Source organism: Scyliorhinus canicula, chromosome 21, assembly GCF_902713615.1.
Source record: "Scyliorhinus canicula chromosome 21, sScyCan1.1, whole genome shotgun sequence".
NCBI classification, from domain to species: domain Eukaryota; kingdom Metazoa; phylum Chordata; class Chondrichthyes; order Carcharhiniformes; family Scyliorhinidae; genus Scyliorhinus; species Scyliorhinus canicula.
The window spans coordinates 17992982-18019763 of record NC_052166.1 but is presented as its reverse complement, the minus strand read 5'-3'; the positions used below and the strand labels follow the sequence as shown (position 1 = coordinate 18019763).

Below are 26782 nucleotides of genomic sequence, written 5' to 3'. Positions count from 1 at the left end.
GGGGAGGGTTTAAGAGAGGAGAAGGTTCAGAGAGGGGGAGAGGTTCGAGAGGGGAGAGGTTCAGAGAGGGGAGAGAGGTTCAGAGAGGGGGAGAGGTTCAGAGAGGGGGAGAGGTTCAGAGAGGGGAGAGGTTCAGAGAGGGGGAGAGGTTCAGAGAGGGGGAGAGGTTCAGAGAGGGAGAGAGGTTCAGAGAGGGGGAGAGGTTCAGAGAGGGAGAGAGGTTCAGAGAGGGGGAGAGGTTCAGAGAGGGAGAGAGGTTCAGAGGGGGAGAGGTTCAGAGAGGGGGAGAGGTTCAGAGAGGTTCAGAGAGGGTGAGAGGTTCAGAGAGGGGGAGAGGTCAGAGAGGGGGAGAGGTTCAGAGAGGGGGGAGAGGTTCAGAGAGGGGGAGAGGTTCAGAGAGGGGGGGAGGTTCAGAGAGGGGGAGAGGTTCAGAGAGGTTCAGAGAAGGGGAGAGGTTCAGAGAGGGGGAGAGGTTCAGAGAGGGGGAGAGGTCAGAGAGGGGGAGAGGTTCAGAGAGGGGGAGAGGTTCAGAGAGGGGGAGAGGTTCAGAGAGGTTCAGAGGGGGAGATGTTCAGAGAGGGGGAGAGGTTCAGAGAGGGGGAGAGGTTCAGAGAGGGGGAGAGGTTCAGAGAGGTTCAGAGGGGAGAGGTTCAGAGAGGGGGAGAGGTTCAGAGAGGGGGAGAGGTTCAGAGAGGGGGAGAGGTTCAGAGAGGGGGAGAGGTTCAGAGAGGGGGAGAGGTTCAGAGAAGGGGGGAGAGGTTCAGAGGGGGGGGAGGTTCAGAGAGGGGGGGAGAGGTTCAGAGAGGGGGAGAGTTCAGAGAGGGGGAGAGGTTCAGAGAGGTTCAGAGAGGGGGAGAGGTTCAGAGAGGGGGGGAGGGAGAGGTTCAGAGAGGGGGAGAGGTTCAGAGAGGGGGCGAGGTTCAGAGAGGGGGAGAGGTTCAGAGAGGGAGAGAGGTTCAGAGAGGGGGAGAGGTTCAGAGAGGGGGAGAGGTTCAGAGAGGTTCAGAGAGGGGGAGAGGTTCAGAGAGCGGGGGAGAGGTTCAGAGAGGGGGAGAGGTTCAGAGAGGGGGCGAGGTTCAGAGAGGTTCAGAGAGGGGGAGAGGTTCAGAGAGGGGGGGAGAGGTCAGAGAGGGGGGGAGAGGTTCAGAGAGGGGGAGAGGTTCAGAGAGGGGGAGAGGTTCAGAGAGGGGAGAGGTTCAGAGAGGTTCAGAGAGGGGGAGAGGTTCAGAGAGGGGGAGAGGTTCAGAGAGGGGGAGAGGTTCAGAGAGGGGGAGAGGTTCAGAGAGGGGGAGAGGTTCAGAGAGGGGAGAGGTTCAGAGAGGTTCAGAGGGGGAGAGGTTCAGAGAGGGGGAGAGGTCAGAGAGGGGGAGAGGTTCAGAGAAGGGGAGAGGTTCGGAGAGGTTCAGAGAGGGGGAGAGGTTCAGAGAGGGGGAGAGGTTCAGAGAGGGGGAGAGGTTCAGAGAGGGGGAGAGGTTCAGAGAGGGGGAGAGGTTCAGAGAGGGGGAGAGGTTCAGAGAGGGGGAGAGGTTCAGAGAGGGGGAGAGGTTCAGAGAGGGAGAGAGGTTCAGAGAGGGGGAGAGGTTCAGAGAGGGAGAGAGGTTCAGAGAGGGGGAGAGGTTCAGAGAGGGGGAGAGGTTCAGAGAGGGGGAGAGGTTCAGAGAGGTTCAGAGAGGGTGAGAGGTTCAGAGAGGGGGAGAGGTCAGAGAGGGGGAGAGGTTCAGAGAGGGGGAGAGGTTCAGAGAGGGGAGAGGTTCAGAGAGGGGGGGAGGTTCAGAGAGGGGGAGAGGTTCAGAGAGGTTCAGAGAAGGGGAGAGGTTCAGAGAGGGGGAGAGGTTCAGAGAGGGGGAGAGGTTCAGAGAGGGGGAGAGGTTCAGAGAGGGGGAGAGGTTCAGAGAGGTTCAGAGGGGGAGATGTTCAGAGAGGGGGAGAGGTTCAGAGAGGGGGAGAGGTTCAGAGAGGGGGAGAGGTTCAGAGAGGTTCAGAGGGGGAGAGGTTCAGAGAGGGGGAGAGGTTCAGAGAGGGGGAGAGGTTCAGAGAGGGGGAGAGGTTCAGAGAGGGGGAGAGGTTCAGAGAGGGGGAGAGAGGTTCAGAGAGGGGGAGAGGTTCAGAGAGGGGGAGAGGTTCAGAGAGGGGGGGAGAGGTTCAGAGAGGGGGGGAGAGGTTCAGAGAGGGGGGGAGAGGTTCAGAGAGGGGGAGAGGTTCAGAGAGAGGGAGAGGTTCAGAGAGGTTCAGAGAGGGGGAGAGGTTCAGAGAGGGGGGGAGAGGTTCAGAGAGGGGGAGAGGTTCAGAGAGGGGGCGAGGTTCAGAGAGGGGGAGAGGTTCAGAGAGGGAGAGAGGTTCAGAGAGGGGGAGAGGTTCAGAGAGGGGGAGAGGTTCAGAGAGGTTCAGAGAGGGGGAGAGGTTCAGAGAGGGGGCGAGGTTCAGAGAGGTTCAGAGAGGGGGAGAGGTTCAGAGAGGGGGGGAGAGGTTCAGAGAGGGGGAGAGGTTCAGAGAGGGGGAGAGGTTCAGAGAGGGGAGAGGTTCAGAGAGGTTCAGAGAGGGGGAGAGGTTCAGAGAGGGGGAGAGGTTCAGAGAGGGGGAGAGGTTCAGAGAGGGGGAGAGGTTCAGAGAGGGGGAGAGGTTCAGAGAGGGGAGAGGTTCAGAGAGGTTCAGAGGGGGAGAGGTTCAGAGAGGGGGAGAGGTTCAGAGAGGGGGAGAGGTTCAGAGAGGGGGAGAGGTTCGGAGAGGTTCAGAGAGGGGGAGAGGTTCAGAGAGGGGGAGAGGTTCAGAGAGGGGGAGAGGTTCAGAGAGGGGGAGAGGTTCAGAGAGGGGGAGAGGTTCAGAGAGGGGGGGAGAGGTTCAGAGAGGGTGGGAGAGGTTCAGAGAGGGGTAGAGGTTCAGAGAGGGGGAGAGGTTCAGAGAGGTTCAGAGAGGGGGAGAGGTTCAGAGAGGGGGGGGGAGAGGTTCAGAGAGGGGGCGAGGTTCAGAGAGGGGGCGAGGTTCAGAGAGGGGGAGAGGTTCAGAGAGGGAGAGAGGTTCAGAGAGGGGGAGAGGTTCAGAGAGGGGGAGAGGTTCAGAGAGGTTCAGAGAGGGGGAGAGGTTCAGAGAGGGGGGGAGAGGTTCAGAGAGGGGGAGAGGTTCAGAGAGGGGGCGAGGTTCAGAGAGGTTCAGAGAGGGGGGAGAGGTTCAGAGAGGGGGGGAGAGGTTCGGAGAGGGGGAGAGGTTCAGAGAGGGGGAGAGGTTCAGAGAGGGGAGAGGTTCAGAGAGGTTCAGAGAGGGGGAGAGGTTCAGAGAGGGGGCGAGGTTCAGAGAGGGGGAGAGGTTCAGAGAGGGAGAGAGGTTCAGAGAGGGGGAGAGGTTCAGAGAGGGGGAGAGGTTCAGAGAGGGGGAGAGGTTCAGAGAGGGGGGGAGAGGTTCAGAGAGGGGGAGAGGTTCAGAGAGGGGGCGAGGTTCAGAGAGGTTTAGAGAGGGAGAGAGGTTCAGAGAGGGGGGGAGAGGTTCAGAGAGGGGGAGAGGTTCAGAGAGGGGGAGGGGTTCAGAGAGGGGGCGAGGTTCAGAGAGGTTCAGAGAGGGGGAGAGGTTCAGAGAGGGGGGGAGAGGTTCAGAGAGGGGGAGAGGTTCAGAGAGGGGGAGAGGTTCAGAGAGAGAGAGAGGTTCAGAGAGGGGGAGAGGTTCAGAGAGGGGAGAGGTTCAGAGAGGTTCAGAGAGGGGGAGAGGTTCAGAGAGGGGAGAGGTTCAGAGAGGGGGAGAGGTTCAGAGAGGGGGAGAGGTTCAGAGAGGGGGAGAGGTTCGGAGAGGTTCAGAGAGGGGGAGAGGTTCAGAGAGGGGGAGAGGTTCAGAGAGGGGGAGAGGTTCAGAGAGGGGGAGAGGTTCAGAGAGGGGGAGAGGTTCAGAGAGGGGGGGAGAGGTTCAGAGAGGGTGGGAGAGGTTCAGAGAGGGGTAGAGGTTCAGAGAGGGGGAGAGGTTCAGAGAGGTTCAGAGAGGGGGAGAGGTTCAGAGAGGGGGGGGAGAGGTTCAGAGAGGGGGAGAGGTTCAGAGAGGGGGCGAGGTTCAGAGAGGGGGGAGAGGTTCAGAGAGGGAGAGAGGTTCAGAGAGGGGGAGAGGTTCAGAGAGGGGGAGAGGTCAGAGAGGTTCAGAGAGGGGGAGAGGTTCAGAGAGGGGGGGAGAGGTTCAGAGAGGGGGAGAGGTTCAGAGAGGGGGCGAGGTTTCAGAGAGGTTCAGAGAGGGGGAGAGGTTCAGAGAGGGGGGGAGAGGTTCGGAGAGGGGGAGAGGTTCAGAGAGGGGGAGAGGTTCAGAGAGGGGAGAGGTTCAGAGAGGTTCAGAGAGGGGGAGAGGTTCAGAGAGGGGGCGAGGTTCAGAGAGGGGGAGAGGTTCAGAGAGGGAGAGAGGTTCAGAGAGGGGGAGAGGTTCAGAGAGGGGGTGAGGTTCAGAGAGGGGGAGAGGTTCAGAGAGGGGGGGAGAGGTTCAGAGAGGGGGGAGAGGTTCAGAGAGGGGGCGAGGTTCAGAGAGGTTTAGAGAGGGAGAGAGGTTCAGAGAGGGGGGGAGAGGTTCAGAGAGGGGGAGAGGTTCAGAGAGGGGGAGGGGTTCAGAGAGGGGGCGAGGTTCAGAGAGGTTCAGAGAGGGGGAGAGGTTCAGAGAGGGGGGGAGAGGTTCAGAGAGGGGGAGAGGTTCAGAGAGGGGGAGAGGTTCAGAGAGGGAGAGAGGTTCAGAGAGGGGAGAGGTTCAGAGAGGGGGAGAGGTTCAGAGAGGTTCAGAGAGGGGGAGAGGTTCAGAGAGGGGGAGAGGTTCAGAGAGGGGGGGAGAGGTTCAGAGAGGGGGAGAGGTTCAGAGAGGGGGCGAGGTTCAGAGAGGGGGAGAGGTTCAGAGAGGGGGGGAGAGGTTCGGAGAGGGGGAGAGGTTCAGAGAGGGGGAGAGGTTCAGAGAGGGGAGAGGTTCAGAGAGGTTCAGAGAGGGGGAGAGGTTCAGAGAGGGGGCGAGGTTCAGAGAGGTTCAGAGAGGGGGAGAGGTTCAGAGAGGGGGGAGAGGTTCAGAGAGGGGGAGAGGTTCAGAGAGGGGGAGAGGTTCAGAGAGGGGAGAGGTTCAGAGAGGTTCAGAGAGGGGGAGAGGTTCAGAGAGGGGGCGAGGTTCAGAGAGGGGGAGAGGTTCAGAGAGGGAGAGAGGTTCAGAGAGGGGGAGAGGTTCAGAGAGGGGGAGAGGTTCAGAGAGGGGGAGAGGTTCAGAGAGGGGGGGAGAGGTTCAGAGAGGGGGAGAGGTTCAGAGAGGGGGCGAGGTTCAGAGAGGTTTAGAGAGGGAGAGAGGTTCAGAGAGGGGGGGAGAGGTTCAGAGAGGGGGAGAGGTTCAGAGAGGGGGAGAGGTTCAGAGAGGGGGCGAGGTTCAGAGAGGTTCAGAGAGGGGGAGAGGTTCAGAGAGGGGGGGAGAGGTTCAGAGAGGGGGAGAGGTTCAGAGAGGGGGAGAGGTTCAGAGAGGGAATTCCAGAGCTTAGCACCGTGGCAACTAAAGGCACCACCACCCATGTAGCCATTAAATTCGGGTGAGGGCTTGAGGCCACAATTAGATGAGCGTGGGAATCTTGGGCTAATTTTGGATTGGGCTAAATTACAGAGTTAGAGAGGGATTGACGCCATGGAGGAACCTGACAACAAAGCTGCAAATATTAAAATGGAGGTGTTGCTTCATCGTGTGCGTCAGCGAGTACAAACTGATGTGTGATCAAGATTTGGTGCAGGTTAGGATAGATGGCAGAGCCACATAGAGACCAGATCACCTGAGAATGGGAGGTTTCCTTCCCTACAGGATATTCGTATTCAAGATTGGTTTTTACAATGGCTGATTGATATATGGGGCTGGATTCCCCGGCCGGCCAGCCGCCGTGCCGTTCACTGGTGGCAGGATCCTCGCTTCCCGCTGCTTGTCAATGGGATTTCCAACCGAATGCCCATGCTGGCGGGAAACCCCCGGGTGGAGGTGCGTTGCCAGCGGAAAAAGAGACTCCCAATGGCTGGAGGATTCCGGCCCAGATTTTCATTCCCCCTAGACTTTTATAACTGATGTGGTTTTACTTCATGTGAGTGACGTGGTTTTACTTAATGTTCTCTGGGTGGCCAGTTCAGTAATATAAACCTGATAGTAGCTGGAGCTGCCTGGAATGTGGGTGTTTCTGATGTCTCACTCTGTGTTTTGCCGGTGTAAGGAGAGTGTTTGTGTCTCCGCAGATTCGGGAGGTACTGGTGTAACTTTGTGCTGCTTGGATTGGACATGTTTGTCAATTTGCTGGATGTCAAACACGGCATGTTGCACCAGAAGATGGAGAACGCTGAGGAAGAGCTGGTTCAGAGCACCAAACAGGACTGGCTGAATCCTGTACCATACACCTCACCAGGTAACAGTGCAGCAAGACTCCAATATCCAGATTGTACACATGCTTAAAAACAGAAAAGATGAAGAGATGTGATTCCGGCGCCTGTTCGGTTACACGTAGGGAGAATTCAGAATGTCCAATTCACCTAACAGCACGTCTTTCGAGACTTGTGGGAGGAAACCGGAGCTCCCGGAGGAAACCCATGCAGACGCAGGGAGAACGTGCAGACTCCGCACAGTGACCCCAACGGGGAATCGAACCTGGGACCCTGGTGCTGTGAAGCACTGTGCTACTGTGCAGCCCCAGGGTGATGTGAACAGATTCACTAATACATTTCAAAAGGTGGTGGCACGATGGTGCAGTGGTTAGCACTGCTGCCTCATGGTGCTAAAGACCCGGGTTCGACCCCGGCCCCGGGTCATGGTTTGCACATTCTCACCGTGTCTGCCTGGGTCTCACAACCACAAACCAAAGATGTGCAGGGTAGGTGGATTGTCCACACTAAATTGCCCCTTAATTGGAATTATTTTTAAAATTTCAAAAGATAATGTGAGAAATATTTGAAAAGGAAAAGTTGGCAGAGCTATGAGGAAAGAGTGAGGGAGGGGGATTCATTTACAGGGGTATTGGGATAATACACCCAACCTGTACATGCACAGTACACCCGACCTGTACGTACAATACACCTGATCTGTACATACACAAGGCACCTGATCTGTACATACACAACACATATCACAAATACAAAAGCAGTATACCTGACTTGTACATATAATACACTTGACATAGAACACACAGTGCCGAAGGAAGCCATTTGGTCCATCGAGTCTGCACCGACTCACTTAAGCCCTCACTTCCACCCTATCCCCATAACCCAATAACGCCTCCTAACCTTTTTGGGCACTAAGGACAATTTATCATGGCCAATCCACCTAACCTGCATGTCTTTGGACTGTGGGAGGAAACCGGAGCACCCGGAGGAAACCCACGCAGACACGGGGAGAATGTGCAGACTCCGCACAGACAGTGACCCAGCGGGAAATCGAACCTGGGACCCTGGTGCTGTGAAGCCACAGTGCAAGCCACTTGTGCTACTGTGCTGCCCTAAATGTACATGTACATACACAATACACCCGAGCTGTACATACCAAAAACACCTGACCTATACATACACAGTACACCCCATCTTTACATACACAATACACCCGACCTGTACATACACAATACCCCTGATCAGTACATATATAATACATCCGAGCCGTACATACATAATACACCTAACTGCATAAACTCAATACATCCAACCCATAGGTACAGAATACACCCGAGCCCTATGTACATTGTACCCTCGACCTGCAAGTACACAATGCACCTGACCTGTACATACGCAATACACCAAACCTTTACATACACAATACACCCTATCTACACATACACAATATACCTGACCCGTACATACATAATACACCCAATCTATACATACCAATACACCCGACCTGTACATACACAATACACCAACCTTTACATACACAATACACCCTACCTACACAAACACAATACACCTGACCCGTGCATACACAATACACCCAATCTATACATACACAATACACCCGACCTGTACATACACAATACACCCAACCTGTACATACACAGTACACACTGAAACCCAGAATTCAATTTCTGCTCTCTCTGTTCTACACCATATTGTTCACTAGTGCATGCTGTGACTGGGTTTTCTAAACGTACTCACCTTCCCCTTCAGGCACCAAGCCATTGCTGGTCAGTGTTTAGCAAGGGCCCAGCAGCTATCTCATGCTGTGGCCATTACCTGTACGAATACCATAGGTGTAGGTGTACAAATGTAGGCATACGGAGTTAGCTGGCTATTTCACAGACAAACCAGACCATCCACTCCTTTGTACACTTCCTGCAAACCGCACATGTATTGCCAAGTCACCAATATCCACCCATTGAAACTTAAATGCTTCTGATAAGCACAGGCAGTGGGCTGTTTCCTATTTGGAAATTATCCACACTTGCAGTAATTCAGCCTATATTCCAGGCAGTGGCCAGGAGCAGTACCTGAACATTGCAATTCACACCTTTGGCTCTTGTGTATGAGTGGGTCAGGAATCCATGGCAGAGACTTTCCTAGCGAAACACCTTACTCCAACCTTTGCTATTGGGTTTACTGTTAACACAGTTGTTGGAAATGCAACAGAAGGAACTGTGCAATGATTCCTTGTGTCAGGCTGATACCTACTATAGCTGGGAATCCAAGTGATTCTCAAATGGGTTTGTTCCAACATCACTATCCTAATAGAACACTCACTGCTGGATAATGTGTGTGTGTAACATTACCCCATGTTGTTGGTTTGGTCATGTTCAATTTAACAGGGTTTGAGAGGAACTCGAATTGCACTGTCCCAGCTATAATGCAATCTCTGCTGCTTCAGTTACAGATCAGAAAGCTCTTCTGCTGGAGATACAGAGAAGCCTTGAAGAGCTCATTGTGAATCAAGGCTCAATGTCATCAGTGCTCAAACTGCTCCATCTGCTAATGACAGAAGCAATCAAACGGCTCGTTCCCAATAACACAGGTAAACACGTGCCGGAAAGACCCAGTGGGAATATGAGTGGCGAGGAGGATGTTAAGAGGCTTCAAGGTGATTTAGACAATTGAATGAGTGGGCAAATAGATGGCAGATGCAGTATAAAGTGGATAAATGTGAAGTTATCCATTTCGGATGGAGAAACAGAATGGCAGCATATTATTTAAATGATAGATTGAGAAATGTTGGCATATAAAGAGACCTGGGAATCCTAGTTCACCAGTCACTGAAAATAAACATGCCGGTACAGGAAGTAGTTAGAAAGGCAAATGGTATGTTGGCCTTCATTGAGAGAGGATTGAGTACAGGAACAAGGATGTCTTACTGCAGCTGTACAGGGCCTTGGTGAGACGGTGACTGGAGTATTGTGTGCAGATTTATCCTCTTATCTAAGAAAGGGTATCCTTGCCATAGAGGCAGTGAAGTAGTCTCATTAATCGGCTGGCAGGGTTGTTGTCTAAGGAGAGATTGGGTCGACTAGGCCTGTTTTCACTGGAACTTAGAAGAATGAGAGGAGATCTAATTGAATCAAATAAAATTGTGACAGGGCTGCACAGACTGGATGTTGATCCCTCTGACTGGGTCAGTCTCAGGATACGGGCCGGGCCATTTAGAACTGAGATGAGGAGAGGTTTCTTCACTCAGAGGGTGGTGAACCTGTGGAATTCTCTACCACAGGAGGCTGTGGAGGTCCAGTCACTGATTGTATTTAAGAAGGAAATAGATAGATTTCAAGACTCTAAAGGTGCCAAGTGGGATGGGGAGAGTGCACAAGTATGGTATTAAGCTAGAGGGTCAGCCATGACCATATTGAATGGTGGAGCAGGCGAAAGGAGCAAATGGCCTCCTCCTGATGCTATATTCAATGTCTACATTTTGAAAGAGAAGACCACACGAGCCTTCCATCTCTTCAGTTAGTGTTGTCGAGGAGAATACTGAGATACAGGCTACTAGACTAAAAGGGCTTGAGGTTCATCAGGAGAAGATGTTAGCGATTCTGGAAAGTGTTAAAATAAATAAGTCCCCTGTGCCGGATGGGATTTATCCTCGGATTCTCTGGGAAGCTAGGGAGGAGATTGCTGAGCCTTTGGCTTTGATCTTTAAGTCATCTTTGTCTACAGGAATAGTGCCAGATGACTGGAGGATAGCAAATGTTGTCCCCTTGTTCAAGAAGGGGAGTAGAGACAACCCAGGTAATTATAGACCAGTGAGCCTTACTTCTGTTGTGGGCAAAATCTTGGTAAGGTTTATAAGAGATCGGATGTATAATCATCTGGAAAGGAATAATTTAATCAGAGATAGTCAACATGGTTTCTGTGAAGGGTAGGTCGTGCCTCACAAACCTTATTGAGTTCTTTGAGAAGGTGACCAAACAGTTGGATAAGGGTAAAGCAGTTGATGCGGTGTATATGGATTTCAGTAAAGCGTTTGATAAGATTCCCCATGGTAGGCTATTGCAGAAAATACGGAGACATGGGATTCAGGGTGATTTAGCAGTTTGGATCAGAAATTGGCTAGCTGGAAGAAGACAAAGGGTGGTGGTTGATGGGAAATGTTCGGACTGGAGTCCAGTTACTAGTGGTGTACCACAAGGATCTGTTTTGGGGCCACTGCTTTTTGTCATTTTTATAAATGACCTGGAGGAGGGCGCAGAAGGATGGGTGAGTAAATTTGCAGATGACACTAAAGTCGGTGGAGTGGTGGACAGTGCAGAAGGATGTTACAAGTTACAGAGGGACATAGATAAGCTGCAGAGCTGGGCTAACAGGTGGCAAATGGAGTTTAATGCAGAAAAGTGTGAGGTGATTCATTTTGGAAGGAATAACAGGAAGACAGAGTACTGGGCTAATGGTAAGATTCTTGGTAGTGTGGATGAGCAGAGAGATCTTGGTGTTCATGTACATAGATCCCTGAAAGTTGCCACCCAGGTTGAGAGGGTTGTTAAGAAGGCGTACAGTGTGTTAGCTTTTATTGGTAGAGGAATTGAGTTTCGGAGCCATGAGGTCATGTTGCTGTTGTACAAAACTCTGGTGCGGCCGTATTTGGAGTATTGCGTGCAGTTCTGGTCACCGCATTATAGTAAGTATGTGGAAGCATTGGAAAGAGTGCAGAGGAGATTTACTAGGATGTTGCATGGTATGGAGGGAAGATCTTATGAGGAAAGGCTGAAGGACTTGAGGCTGTTTTCGTTAGAGACGAAGAAGGTTAAGAGGTGACTTAATTGAGGCATACAGGATGATCAGAGGATTAGATAGGGTGGACAGTGAGAGTCTTTTTCCTCGATGGTGATGCCCAACACGAGGGGACATAGCTTTAAATTGAGGGGAGATAGATATAGGACAGATGTCAGAGGTAGGTTCTTTACTCAGAGTAGTAAGGGCGTGGAATGCCCTGCCTGCAACAGTAGTGGACTCGCCAACACCAAACGCATTCAAATGGTAATTGGATAGACATATGGACGATAATGGAATAGTGTAGATGGACTTTAGAGGGGTTTCACGGTCGGCGCAACATCGAGGGCCAAGAGCCTGTACCGCGCTGTAATGTTCTATTTTCTATGTTCTATGTTAGAATCTGACAGCTGGAGATTATGCATGATATTAAACCCTTACGCGACTGAATAAGCAGCAACTGTATAGTTAGAGAGCTGAATAAACAATAACACTACACTGTAAGCCCTTACTCTGCTGAATCAACAGTAACTGTACTGTTATGCAGTGAGTAAATCCTTACCCTGCTGAATAAACAATAACTGTAAATTTATACAGTGATCCTTACCCTGTTGAATAACCAGTAACTCTGTACAGTTACACAGTAAGTAAATGCTTACCCTGCTGAATAAACAGTAACTCTGTACAGTTACACAGTGAGTTAATCCTTACCCTGCTGAATAAACAGTAACTGTACAGTTATACAATGAGTAAATGCTTACCCTGCTGAATAAACAGTAACTCTGTACAGTTAGACAGTGAGTTAATCCTTACCTTGCTGAATAAACAGTAACTCTGTACAGTTACACAATGATTTAATCCTTACCCTGCTGAATAAACAGTAACTCTGGACAGTTACACAGCGAGTAAATCCTTACCCTGTAGCATAAACAGTAACTCTGTACAGTTACAGAGTGAGCAATCCTTACCCCGCTGAATAAACAGTAACTCTGTACAGTTACACAGTGAGTAAATCCTTACCCTGCTGAATCAACAGTAACTGTACAGTTATACAGTGAGTAAATGCTTACCCTGTAGCATAAACAGTAACTCTGTACAGTTGCACAGCGAATAAATCCTTACCCTGCTGAATAAACAGTACCTCTGTACAGTTAGACAGTGAGGAAATCCTTACCCTGCTGAATAAACAGTAACTCTGTACAGTTACACAGTGAGTAAATCCTTACCCTGCTGAATAAACAGTAACTCTGTTACAGTTACACAGTGAGTAAATCCTTACCCTGCTGAATCAACAGTAACTGTACAGTTATACAGTGAGTAAATGCTTACCCTGTAGCATAAACAGTAACTCTGTACAGTTACACAGCGAGTAAATCCTTACCCTGCTGAATAAACAGTAACTCTGTACAGTTACACAGCGAGTAAATCCTTACCCTGCTGAATAAACAGTAACTCTGTACAGTTACACAGTGAGTAGATCCTTACCCTGCTGAATAAACAGTAACTCTGTACAGTTACACAGTGAGTAAACCCTTACCCTGTAGAATAAACAGCAACTCTGTAGTTACACAGTGAGTTAATCCTTACCCTGCTGAATAAACAGTAACTGTAGTTACACAGTGACCAATCCTTACCCTGCTGAATAAACAGTGACCTGTACGGTTACATAGTGATCCTTACCCTGCTGAATAAACAGTAACTCTGTACAGTTACACAGCGAGTAAATCCTTACCCTGCTGAATAAACAGTAACTCTGTACAGTTACACAGCGAGTAAATCCTTACCCTGCTGAATAAACAGTAACTGTACAGTTACACAGTGAGTAAATCCATACCCTGTAGAATAAACAGTAACTCTGTAGTTACACAGTGACCAATCCTTACCCCGCTGAATAAACAGTGATCTGTACAGTTACATAGTGATCCTTACCCTGCTGAATAAACAGTAACTCTGTACAGTTACACAGCGAGTAAATCCTTACCCTGCTGAATAAACAGTAACCCTGTACAGTTAGACAGTAAGGAAATCCTTACCGTGCTGAATAAACAGTAACTCTGTACAATTACACAGTGAGTAACTCCTTACCCTGCTGAATAAACAGGAATATCAGAGTTACACAGTGAGTAAATCCTTACCCTGCTGAATAAACAGTAACTGTACAGTTACACAGTGAGTAAATCCTTTCCCCGCTGAATAAACAGTAACTCTGTACAGTTACACAGCGAGTAAATCCTTACCCTGCTGAATAAACAGTAACTCTGTACAGTTACACAGTGATCCTTACCCTGCTGAATAAACAGTAACTCTGTACAGTTACACAGTGAGCAATCCTTACCCTGCTGAATAAACAGTAACTCTGTACAGTTACACAGTGATCCTTACCCTGCTGAATAAACAGCAACTCTATACAGTTACACAGTGAGTAAATCCTTACCCTGCTGAATAAACAGTAACTGTACAGTTACACAGCGAGTAAATCCTTACCCTGCTGAATAAAGAGTAATTCTGTACAGTTACACTGTGAGTAAATCCTTACCCTGCTGAATAAACAGCAACTCTATACAGTTACACAGTGAGTAAATCCTTACCCTGCTGAATAAACAGTAACTGTACAGTTACACAGCGAGTAAATCCTTACCCTGCTGAATAAAGAGTAATTCTGTACAGTTACACTGTGAGTAAATCCTTACCCTGCTAAATAAACAGTAACTCTGTACAGTTACACAGTGAGTAAATCCTTACCCTGCTGAATAAACAGTAACTGTACAGTTACACAGTAATCCTTACCCAGCTGAATAATCAGTAATTCTGTACAGTTACATAGTGAGTAAATCCTTACCCTGCTGAATAAACAGTAACTCTGTACAGTTACACAGTGAGTAAATCCTTACCCCGCTGAATAAACAGTAACTCTGTACAGTTACACAGCGAGTAAGTCCTTACTCTGCTGAATAAAGAGTAATTCTGTACAGTTACACTGTGAGTAAATCCTTACCCTGCCAAATAAACAGTAACTCTGGACAGTTACACAGTGAGTAAATCCTTACCCTGCTGAATAAACAGTAACTGAACAGTTACACAGTGAGTTAATCCTTACCCTGCTGAATAAACAGTAACTTTGTACAGTTACACAGTGATTCTTACCCTGCTGAATAAATAGTAACTCTGTACAGTTACACAGTGAGTAAATCCTTACCCTGCTGAATAAACAGTAACTCTGTTACAGTTACACAGCGAGTAAATCCTTACCCTGCTGAATCAACAGTAACTGTACAGTTACACAGTGAGTAAATCCTTACCCTGCTGAATAAACAGTAACTGTACAGTACACAGTGATCCTTGCCCTGCTGAATAAACAGTAACTCTGTACAGTTACACAGCGAGTAAATCCTTACCCTGCTGAATAAACAGTAACTCTGTACAGTTACACAGTGAGTAAATCCTTACCCTGCTGAATAAACAGTAACTGTACAGTTACACAGTGGATAAATCCTTACCCTGCTGAACAACCAGTAACTCTGGACAGTAACACAGTGAGTAAATCCTTACCCTACTGAATAAACAGTAACTGTACAGTACACAGTGATCCTTGCCCTGCTGAATAAACAGTAACTCTGTACAGTTACACAGCGAGTAAATCCTTACCCTGCTGAATAAACAGTAACTCTGTACAGTTACACAGTGAGTAAATCCTCACCCTGCTGAATAAACAGTAACTCTGTACAGTTACACAGTGAGTAAATCCTTACCCTGCTGAATAAACAGTAACTCTGTACAGTTACACAGTGAGTAAATCCTTACCCTGATGAATAAACAGTAACTCTGTACAGTTACACAGTGAGTTAATCCTTACCCTGCTGTATAAACATTAACTGTACAGTTACACAGTGAGTAAATCCTTACCCTGCTGAATAAACAGTAACTGTACAGTTATACAGTGATCCTTACCCAGCTGAATAATCAGTAAGTCTATACAGTTGCACAGTGAGCAATCCTTACCCTGCTAAGTAAACAGTAACTGTACAGTTATACAGTGAGTAAATCCTTACCCTGCTGAATAAACAGTAACTCTGTACAGTTACACAGTGAGTAAATCCTTACGCTGCTGAATAAACAGTACTTCTGTACAGTTACACAGTGAGTAAATCCTTACCCTGCTGAATAAACAGTAACTCTGTTACAGTTACACAGCGAGTAAATCCTTTCCCCGCTGAATAAACAGTAACTCTGTACAGTTACACAGCGAGTAAATCCTCACCCTGCTGAATAAACAGTAACTCTGTACAGTTACACAGCGAGTAAATCCTTACCCTGCTGAATAAACAGTAACTCTGTACAGTTACACAGTGAGTAAATCCTCACCCTGCTGAATAAACAGTAACTCTGTACAGTTACACAGTGAGTAAATCCTTACCCTGCTGAATAAACAGTAACTCTGTACAGTTACACAGTGATCCTTACCCAGCTGAATAATCAGTAAGTCTGTACAGTTACACAGTGAGTTAATCCTTACCCTGCTGTATAAACAGTAACTCTGTACAGTTACACAGTGAGTAACTCCTTACCCTGCTGAATAAATAGTAACTCTGTACAGTTACACAGTGAGTAACTCCTTACCCTGCTGAATAAACAGTAACTCTGTACAGTTACACAGTGAGTAACTCCTTACCCTGCTGAATAAACAGTAACTCTGTACAGTTACACAGTGAGTACATCCTTACCCTGCTGAATAAACAGTAACTCTGTACAGTTACACAGTGAGTACATCCTTACCCTGCTGAATAAACAGTAACTCTGTACAGTTACACAGTGAGTAACTCCTTACCCTGCTGAATAAACAGTAACTCTGTACAGTTACACAGTGAGTACATCCTTACCCTGCTGAATAAACAGTAACTCTGTACAGTTACACAGTGAGTACATCCTTACCCTGCTGAATAAACAGTAACTCTGTACAGTTACACAGTGAGGAAATCCTTACCCTGCTGAATAAACAGTAACTCTGTACAGTTACACAGTGATCCTTACCCTGCTGAAGAAACGGTGGGCTGGATTCTCCGATTTTGAGGCTATTTCCGGAGCGTGTGTCTGGTCCCACGACCAACAACCCGGCACCGCCCCTGCACCGATGCTCCTGGTGGGGGGGGGGGGGGGGGGGGGGGGGGGGGCTAGCAACCGCGCCACGTAAAGCCCCCAGCTTTACCTGCAGATAAGGACGGACAATTGCCGTGGCCGTGCATGTGCACAGCGGCGGCCTGTACCGTACAACATGGCGTCGGCCGTGCGTGGATCCGGCCTGCCAGACAGTGCCCCCATGTAACCCCCCCACCCCCCTTGCCACCCCCGGACCATCCCTCACCAGTCCTCCCAGCCCCCGCCAAAGTCCCCCCAGCGAGGGGTATGGCCCCCCACCCCGACTGTGGCGGCGCTGGGTACAATCTGCAGCCGCCACGCGAGGTCCCCGGAAACTGACGGCATCGGGAAGTTGTCCCAACGGGGAAGGAGCATCAGGGAAGGACCTCAGGTGACGCCCTGAGGCCGTCCCAACGGAGTGCGACGTATTCAGCGATTACGCCGTTTTTGAGGGGGCGGAGCATTCGAAAAACAACGCCGCCCCCGATTGTAGCGTAAAACAGATTCTCCGGCGAATCGCCGAACGCGATTTCGACATTGGAAATCGGAGAATCCCACACGGTATCTCGATACAGTTACATCTGGATCCTGCTGACCATATTTGGAAACCTTCACAAAAAACTGTTTCCCTATCTTCTTCATTGAATCCCTTACTCATGTTAAACACTTCAGTTAGAACACCTCATCGGCATGGCCTGGAAATAGTGTAACAGCCATCTTGTTACATTAGCCATAATTTAACACTGACTGGAAACCAGTCAGAAATAACCCATCATATCTCAGTCATAAATTTATATTTGTAGTCAGTGGAGTAAAATTAAAAGCTGAATTGTGACAACGTGGAAGCAGTGATTAAGTGACAAAGGTCAAGTGGCAGTGGGTGAGGGACAGTGGATGAGGGACAGTGTGTGAGGGACAGTGGATGAGGGACAGTGGATGAGGGACAGTGGGTGAGGGACAGTGGATGAGGGGCAGTGGGTGAGGGGCAGTAGGTGAGGGGCAGTGGGTGAGGGGCAGTGGGTGAGGGACAGTGGGTGAGGGGCAGTGGGTGAGGGGCAGTGGGTGAGGGACAGTGGGTGAGGGACAGTGGATGAGGGACAGTGGATGAGGGGTAGTGAGTGAGGGGCAGTGGGTGAGGGGCAGTGGGGTGAGTGACAGTGGAGTGAGGGGCAGTGGATGAGACACAGTGGGGTGAGGGGCAGTGGATGAGGGACAGTGGGGTGAGGGGCAGTGGATGAGGGGCAGTGGATGAGGGACAGTGGGGTGAGGGGCAGTGTTGAGGGACAGTGGGGTGAGGGGCAGTGGATGAGGGACAGTGGATGAGGGACAGTGGGGTGAGGGGCAGTGGATGAGGGCATTGGGTGAGGGGCAGTGGGTGAGGGGCAGTGGATGAGGGACAGTGGGTGAGGGGCAGTGGGGTGAGGGGCAGTGGGTGAGGGGCAGTGGGGTGAGGGGCAGTGGGTGAGGGATAGTGGGTGAGGGGCAGTGGGTGAGGGGCAGTGGGTGAGGGGCAGTGGATGAGGGACAGTGGGTGAGGGGCAGTGGGTGAGGGGCAGTGGGTGAGGGACAGTGGGGTGAGGGGCAGTAGGTGAGGGGTGGGTGAGGCAGTGGGTGAAGGGCAGTGGATGAGGGGTAGTGGATGAAGGGCAGTGGGGTGAGGGACAGTGGGTGAGGGGCAGTGGATGAGGGACAGTGGGTGAGGGCAGTGGGTGAGGGGCAGTGGGTGAGGGACAGTGGGTGAGGGGTAGTGGGTGAGGGGCAGTGGGTGAGGGGCAGTGGGGTGAGGGACAGTTGGGTGAGGGACAGTGGGTGAGGGGCAGTGGGTGAGGGGCAGTGGGGTGAGGGGCAGTGGGGTGAGGGACAGTTGGGTGAGGGACAGTGGGTGAGGGGCAGTGGGTGAGGGGCAGTGGGTGAGTGGCAGTGGGTGAGGGGCAGTGGGTGAGGGGCAGTGGGTGAGGGGCAGTGGGTGAGGGACAGTGGGTGAGGGGCAGTGGGTGAGGAGCAGTAGATGAGGGGCAGTGGGTGAGGGGCAGTGAGTGAGGGGCAGTGGGTGAGGGGCAGTGGATGAGGGACAGTGGGTGATGGGCAGTGGGTGAGGGGCAGTGGGTGAGGGACAGTGGGTGAGGGGCAGTGGATGAGAGGCAGTGGGTGAGGGACAGTGGGTGAGGGGCAGTAAATGAGGGCAGTGGATGAGGGACAGTGGGTGATGGGCAGTGGGTGAGGGGCAGTGGGTGAGGGGCAGTGGGTGAGGGGCAGTGGATGAGAGGCAGTGGATGAGGGACAGTGGGTGATGGGCAGTGGATGAGGGGCAGTGGGTGAGGGGCAGTGGATGAGGGGCAGTGGGTGAGGGGCAGTGAGTGAGGGGCAGTGGGTGAGGGGCAGTGAGTGAGGGGCAGTGGGTGAGGGACAGTGGGTGAGGGGCAGTGGGGTGAGGGACAGTGGGTGAGGGGCAGTGGATGAGGGGCAGTGGGTGAGGGACAGTGGGGTGAGGGGCAGTGGGTGAGGGATGGGTGAGGGACAGTGGATGAGGGGTAGTGGATGAAGGGCAGTGGGTGAGGGGCAGTGGGGTGAGGGGCAGTGGGTGAGGGGCAGTGGGTGAGGGGCAGTGGATGAGGGACAGTGGGTGAGGGGCAGTGGGTGAGGGGCAGTGGGTGAGGGACAGTGGGGTGAGGGGCAGTGGGTGAGGGACGGGTGAGGGACAGTGGGTGAGGCAGTGGGTGAGGGGCAGTGGATGAGGGGTAGTGGATGAAGGGCAGTGGGTGAGGGGCAGTGGGGTGAGGGACAGTGGGTGAGGGGTAGTGGGTGAGGGGCAGTGGGTGAGGGGCAGTGGGTGAGGGGCAGTGGGTGAGGGGCAGTGGGGTGAGGGACAGTTGTGTGAGGGACAGTGGGTGAGGGGCAGTGAGTGAGGGGCAGTGGATGAGGGGCAGTGGGTGAAGGACAGTGGGTGAGGGGCAGTGGATGAGGGGCAGTGGGTGAGGGGCAGTGGGTGAGTGGCAGTGGGTGAGGGGCAGTGGGTGAGGGGCAGTGGGTGAGGGGCAGTGGGTGAGGGACAGTGGGTGAGGGGCAGTGGATGAGGGGCAGTGGATGAGTGGCAGTGGGTGAGGGGCAGTGAGTGAGGGGCAGTGGGTGAGGGGCAGTGGATGAGGGACAGTGGGTGATGGGCAGTGGGTGAGGGGCAGTGGGTGAGGGACAGTGGGTGAGGGGCAGTGGATGAGAGGCAGTGGGTGAGGGACAGTGGGTGAGGGCAGTGGATGAGGGGCAGTGGATGAGGGACAGTGGGTGATGGGCAGTGGGTGAGGGGCAGTGGGTGAGGGGCAGTGGGTGAGGGGCAGTGGATGAGAGGCAGTGGATGAGGGACAGTGGGTGATGGGCAGTGGATGAGGGGCAGTGGGTGAGGGGCAGTGGGGTGAGGGGCAGTGGATGAGGGGCAGTGGGTTAGGGGCAGTGGATGAGAGGCAGTGGGGTGAGGGACAGTGGGTGAGGGGCAGTGGATGAGGGGCAGTGGGTGAGGGGCAGTGGATAAGGGGCAGTGGGTGAGGGACAGTGGGTGAGGGGCAGTGGGGTGAGTGGCAGTGGGGTGAGGGACAGTGGGTGAGGGGCAGTGGTTGAGGGGCAGTGGGTGAGTGGCAGTGGGTGAGGGACAGTGGGTGAGGGACAGTGGGTGTGGGGCAGTGACGGAGTTGGCAGTAGAGGAACTGACAGTGGGAAAGGCACGCTCAGGGCATGTGGCCACTTGGGGGAGTATTTAATCTAGGTGAAGGACAGTGGGCGAGTGGTAATGGGAGTGGTTGCTAAGGGATGGATAATGGGGGCTGAGTTGCTGTGGGAGAGATGCTCAAGGGGAGTGCCCTCTGGGGAGTGATAGTGGCTGGAGATGACGTTTAGGGGAGTGAAAGGGGAGGTTGGCAGTGGGGATGTGGTCATGGGGTAGTGGACCAGTGGGGGGAGTGACAGTGGGGGAGGGGTTGATGTGCGGGAGGGGAGGTCGGGGGAGTGACAGAAGGGGGAGTGAACAGTGGGGGAGTGACCGTGGGGGAGGGGGAAGAGGGAGAGTGGGGGAGTGCGCAGTTGGTGTTGGGGTAACAGCGGTGGTGGGGAGTGGCAGTGAGTGGAGTGGCAGTAGGGGAGTGGTGGGAGTGACAGTGGGGGAGGGGGAATGGGTGAGTGGCAATGGGGGAGTGACAGTGGGGGAGTGACAATGGGGGGAGTGACAGTGGGGAGGGACAGTGGGGGAGTGGCAGTGGGGGAAGGGCAGTGGGGGGAGTGGGGAGGGGGGAGTGGGGGAGGGGGAGTGGGGGAGTGGCAGTGGGGGAGGGACAATGGGGGTGTGACAGTGGGGGAGGGACAGTGGGGGAGTGGCAGTGGGGGGAGTGAGTGACTGTGGGGGAGGGACATTGGGGGAATGACAGTGGGGGAGGGACAGTGGGGGAGTGGCAGTGGGGGAGGGACAGTGGGGGAGTGGCAGTGGGGGAGGGACAGTGGGGGAGTGGCAGTGGGGGAGTGACAGTGGGGGAGGGGAGTGGCACTGGGGGAGTAGCAGTGGGAGAAGGGCAGTGGGGGGAGAGGGGGAGTGGGGGAGTGGCAGTGGAGGAGTGGGGAAGGGGGAGTGGGGGAGTGGCAGTTGTGGAGGGGATGGGCAGTGGGGAGTGGGGAGGGGCAGTGGGGGAGAGGAAGAGGGAGAGTGGGGGAGTGGCAGTGGAGGACTGGGGCAGTGACAGTGGGGGAGGGGGAGTGGGTGAGTGGCAATGGGGAGGGGAAGAGGGGAAGGGGCTGTGGGGGAGGGGGAGTGGGGGAGTGACAGTGGGGGAGGGGGAGTGACAGTGGGGGAGGGGGAGTGGGGGAGGGGCAGTGGGGGAGGGGGTGTGGAGGAGTGGCAGTGGGGTTGGCAGTGGGGGAGGTGGAGTGGCAGTGGGGGTGGGGGAGAGGGAGTGGGGGAGTGACTGGGGGTTGGCAGTGGGGGAGGTGTGTAGATATGCATACTTGCAGTAGGGGGATGTAGGGCTGTGTCTGTAATACAGGTTCCTCCGGTAAGCCCCTGCCGGCTAGCTCTGCCCACAGGGAGCTTGTGTATAAATATGCGTGTGAGTCACTCAGACTCTAGTCTTCAGTTGCAGCCGGAGGAATAGCATCACACAGCAATAAAGCCTCGATTGTACTTTTCTCTCGTCTTTGAGTATAATTGTTAGCGCCACAGGAGGGCGAGTGGGGAGGGGGTGTGGGGCATTGGCAGTGGGGGGTTGGCAGTCGGGGAGGGGGAGTGACAGTGGGGGAGGGGTAGTGTGGGACATTGGCAGTGGGGGGTTGGCAGTCGGGGAGGGGGAGTGACAGTGGGGGAGGGGTAGTGTGGCAGGGGGAGTGGGATGGGGCAGTGGGGGAGGGGGAGAGGAAGTGAGGAAGTGGCAGTGGGGGGTTGGCAGTGGGGGAGGGGGAGGGGGTGTGGGGAGGGGCAGTGGGGGCTTGGTAGTGGGGGGTTGGCAGTGGGGGAGGGGGCGTGACAGTGGGGGGTTAGCAGTGGGGGAGGAGGTGTGGGGGAGTGGCAGTGGGGGTTGGCAGTGGGGGAGGTGGAGTGGCAGTGGGGGAGGGGGAGTGGGGGAGTGACTGGGGTGTTGGCAGTGGGGGAGGAGGAGTGGGGGAGGGGCAGTGGGGGTTTGACAGTGGGGGAGGGGTAGTGGGGGGGTTGGCAATGGGGGAGTGAGGAAGCAAGAGGAGGGCGAGTCGCAATCAGTGAGAGGCAGAGAGTGAATGGCTTAGGGGAAGCCTCAGGGTGTGAGTGAAGTGATTACAATGGTTGATCTTACTGACATCTTCTCATTCTGATAACCTTTCTGTTTCTTTACAGACAACGTCACAGTGAAGTTGACTGCAAATATAATCAGCATCCCAGGAGTGTCCTCCATGCTTAATCTACTGGGATTTCAATTCCAGTCTCTGGCGCCTGTTCCATCCAAAATGGGAGACAGGACCGTCCAGTTGCCATGTGAACAAGCAGCAATGGGCGATGTGTCAAATCATTTTGCACCCCCTATTTCCCATGCTCATCCAATCGCTGTCATCTTCCCACACTGGAATCCGGACAGGCTACTTGGTGTCGCACAGCGAGCTGTCGCTGCTCTTATCGGTCAGCATCAGAGATTTTATACTAAAACCTCAGCCAGATTGATTTGTTTGTGTTTTACCCATAGCGGGTCCAGTCTATCAAACCAAAGTCCCGTCACTCTCTGGGCAGCCCAAGTGCACTTTGCATCCAAAAGCACAGTGGTTAGCACAGTTGCTTCACAGCTCCAGGGTCCCAGCTTCGATTCCCAGCTGGGTCACTGTCTGTGCAGTGTCTGCAAGTTCTCCCGTGTCTGCGTGGGTTTCCTCCGGGTGCTCCAGTTTCCTCCCACACGTCCAAAGATGTGCAGATTAGGTGGATTGGCCACGCTAAATTGCCCTTAGTGTCCAAAAAGGCTGGGTTGGGGGGGTTACTGGGTTAGGGTGGTGGTGTGGGCTTGAGTAGGGTGCTCTTTCCAAGAGCCAGTGCAGACTCGATGGGCCGAATGGCCTCTTTCTGTACTGTAAATTCTATGATACTCTATGATCTAAGTCTTTTTTTTATCAAGTTTCCATTTGAACACATTTACATATTACCAAACGTGCAATCTGCCATGTGTCTGGCCGTGAACATGAAGTGTTTTAAAGGAAAATATTCCTTGATATATTTAAGAGTGATTGGTCAGTAAGGGGAGCAAAAATAAGCAGTTTAAATCACCACATCAGCGAGCCACCTGCCAGGATCTGACTCCTAATTAGTGAAATTACTTTTACAAAATGTACAGAAATATTTTTGAACATAAAGATATAAGAAATAGGAATAGTAAGCCATTTGTCTCCCCAAGATAGCCCTGCCTTTCAATATGATCATGGGGAATCTGCTACCCTATAGCTACACCTTCACATACTATTCCTTAATTCCCATTGTCTCCAAAGCTCTACCAATCTCTAAATTGAGCACAGCCCAACAACTGAATATCCACAGCTCTCTGAGGTAAAGAATTCCAAAGATTCACAATTCTTTGAGAGAAGAACTGTCTCCTCACCTCAGCCCTAAAATGGCTGATTCCCCTACACTGAGGCTCCGACTTCTCATTCGCAATATCTCCAGCCAGGGGTGACATCTTCCCAGCATCTATCCTGTCAAACACCTGAAGAATTTAATGTTTCTGTGAGATCACCTCTCATTCTTCTAAACTCTGGCTAATATAGTCCACTCAATCTCTTATTCCGGAAATCCTTTGCTGGTTATATTGGGATGCTGTGTTCAGCTTCTTAGTGAATTCAGGAAGGAACATCGGGAGGGATTTTCGATCCGTTCCCATCGGCAGGACCTTCCGGTCCCACCAGCAACAGCCATGATCTCCATCTTTATTTTTCAACAGTGACCCCCACTTCAAGAGGAAAGATCCTCTCCACATCCACCCTATCAATTCCCCTCACAATCTTAAAGGTTTCAATCAAACTGCTCCTTAGTCTTCTAAAATTCAGTGGATACAACCTAACCTCGCCATCCTATCCCCATTAGACAACCCAACCATTCCTGGTTTTCGTCTAGTAAACATTCTCTGAATTGCTTCTAACACATTTATATCTTTCCTTAAATAATAAGATCAGTATTGCACACAATACTCCAAATGTGGTCTCACCAATGTTCTGTGTAACTGAAGATTAATCAATTTGTAATCAATTTCCCTCATAATAAACAATATCATTCTATTAATTTTCCTCATTACTTGCTGTACCTGCATCCCTTTTGTGATGCATGCACTAGGACACCCAGATCCCTCTGCACCTCGAGAGCTCTGCAATCTCTCACCATTTAGATATGAAGGTTATTTTTTAGTCTTCCTGCCAAATTGGACAATTTCACATTTGCCCCCATTATAATCCATTTACCAGACTTTTCCCCTCTTACTTAACCTCTCTATGTCCCTTTGTAACCTCCTTATGTCCTCTTCACAATTTACTTTCCTACCTATCTTTGTGTCGTCAGTAAATTTAACAACCATACCTTCAATCCCTTCATCCAAGTCCAATATAGCAGTAAAGCTTTGAGGCCCCATCACTGATCCCTTTGGCACACCACTCGTCACACCATGTCAACTGGACAGGTTGGGCGAATGGGCAAACCAATAGCAGATGCAGTATAATTTGGATCAGTGTGAGGTTATTCACTTTGGAAGCAAAAACAGGAAGGCAGATTACTATCTGAATGGTTGTAAATTGGGAGAGGGGAGTGTGCAGCGGGACCTGTGTGTCCTTGTGCACCATTAGCTGAAGGTAAGCATGCCGGTGCAGCAGGCGGTAAAGAAGGCCTTTGTTGGCCTTCATTGCAAGAGGTGTCGAGTATAGAAGCAGGGATGTGTTGCTGCAATTGTACAGGCCCTTGGTGAGGCCACACCTGGAGTATTGTGTGCAGTTTTGGTCTCCTTCTCTGAGGAAGGATGTTCTTGCTTTTGAGGGAGAGCAGCGAATGTTTACCAGACTGATTCCAGGGATGGCGGGACTGTCATATGAGGAGAGATTGACTAGGTTGGGATTTTTTGCGCTGGAGTTCAGAAGAATGAGGGGGATCTCATAGAGACTTATAAAATTCTTGCAGGACTAGACAGGATAGATGCAGGGAAGATGTTACCAATGATGGGTGTGCCCAGTACCAGGCTCCGCGAACCGGCGAGGCGGGCAACTCCAGCGCGAAGGAGTGGTGTGAACCACTCCGGCGTCAGGCCGCCCCGAAGGTGCAGAATCCTCCGGAGTGGTTTATGCCACGCTGACCGGCACGGAAAGGGGCTTGGCGCCATGCCAACCGGCGCATGCGTCATCCCAGCGCATGCGCAGCGGAGTTCATCTCCGCCTCGGCCATCGCGGACTGTTACAGCGGCCGACGCGGAGGAATAGAGTGCCCCCACATGCACAAACCCACCCACGGATCGTTGGGCTCCAATCGCGGGCCATGCCACCATAGGGGCAACCCCCGGGGCCAGATACCCCCGCACCCCCCCCGAGGACCCCGGAGGCCTCCCGCCAGCCAGGACCAGCCGGTAAGTACCTGTCGGAACCGACGCCGGTGGGACTGGCCGAAAACAGGCGGCCACTCGGCCCATCGCAGGCCGGAGAATCACCGGGGGGGGGGGGGGGGGCTGCTAAATCCCCGGCACCGGAGAATTCGGCAGTCAGCGGGGGCGGGATTCACGCCAACCCCCCGGCGATTCTCCGACCCGGCGGGGGGCCGGAGAATCCCGCCCCAGGAGTCACAGCCTGAGGATTCAGGGTAAACCATTTCGAACAGAGATAAGGAGACATTTCCTCACACAAAGAGTGGTGAGCCTGTGGAATTCATTACCACAGGAAGTAGTTGATGCTAAAACTTTGAATATATTCAAGAGACAGCTGGACATAGCACTAGGGGAGAATGGGATCAAAATCTATGGGGCGAAAGCAGATTAGGCTATTGCGTTGGATGATCAGCCATGATCGTGATGAATGGCGGAGCAGGCTCGAAGGGCCAAAAGGCCTCCTCCTGCTCCTATCTTCTATATATCTATGTATCTATAACTCTGTCTCCTGTTAGCTAGCTAATCATCTATCCATGTCAATATCTTACACGTGCATCATGAGCTTTTATTTTCCACAGTAACCTTTGATGTGGCACCTTATCAAATGCCGTCTGGAAATCTAAATGCAGTACATCCAATGGTTCACCTTTTATCTACCGTCCATGTGACTCTTTCAAACAACTCCAATAAATTGATAAAATATGATTTCCCTTTCACGCAACCATGTTGACTCTGCCTGATTACCTTGAATTTTCCAAGTGCTCTGCTGTAACATCTTTAATAATAGTTGACAGATATTCGGTTAACTGGCTTGTAGTTTCCTGCTTTCTGTCTCCCTCCCTTTTTAAATAAAGGAGTTACATTTTCTATCTTCCAATGTAATAGAACCTTCTCCGAATCTAAGGATGATTGGGAAATAAAAACCAACGCATCATTGACCACATCTTTCAAGAGCTTCGGGTGAAGTCCATCGGACCCGGGGATTTGTAAGCCCAGTCTTAACAATTTGCTCAATCACCACTTCCCTGTATTATATGTGTGTGTTAAGGGACTTTGGAGGGGAGGAATCTGGTAGCATGGCCCCTTAAAGGGGTGATTTTTCAAGGGGATTGTGACCCGCTCAGTGCCTATTGTGCAGGAACGCACAAACCCTTCCCTGGTGATTGTAATTTTCCTGAGTTCCTCCCTCCCTTCCAAATCCTGATTTCCAACTATTTCTGGGCTGTTACTTGCACCCTCTATGGTGGAGACAGATGCTGAGAGGTTGCTTCCCCTTGTGGGATAGTCTAAGGACCAGAGGGCATAATCTCAGAGTAAGGGGCCTCCCATATAAGACAGTGAAAAGGAGAGTAGTGAATCTGTGGAATTCTTTACCGCAGAGGCTGGAGAAGCTGGGGCGTTAAGTATGTTCACAGCTGAGATAAACAGATTTTATCA

The 26782-nt window shown here is 51.9% G+C and overlaps 1 protein-coding gene across 5 annotated transcripts in view; it reads left to right on the top strand.

Annotated features, from left to right (window-relative positions):
* LOC119955438 (tetratricopeptide repeat protein 28-like) overlaps positions 1–26782 on the top strand; it is a 390291-nt gene that overhangs the window by 325633 nt on the left and 37876 nt on the right. For all 5 annotated transcript variants that reach the window (XM_038781602.1, XM_038781600.1, XM_038781597.1 and 2 more), the window contains exons 16-18: positions 6192–6358; positions 8794–8937; positions 22093–22371. In XM_038781602.1, coding sequence (XP_038637530.1) covers positions 6192–6358; positions 8794–8937; positions 22093–22371 — 590 coding nt within the window. The remainder of the gene's footprint in view (positions 1–6191; positions 6359–8793; positions 8938–22092; positions 22372–26782) is intronic.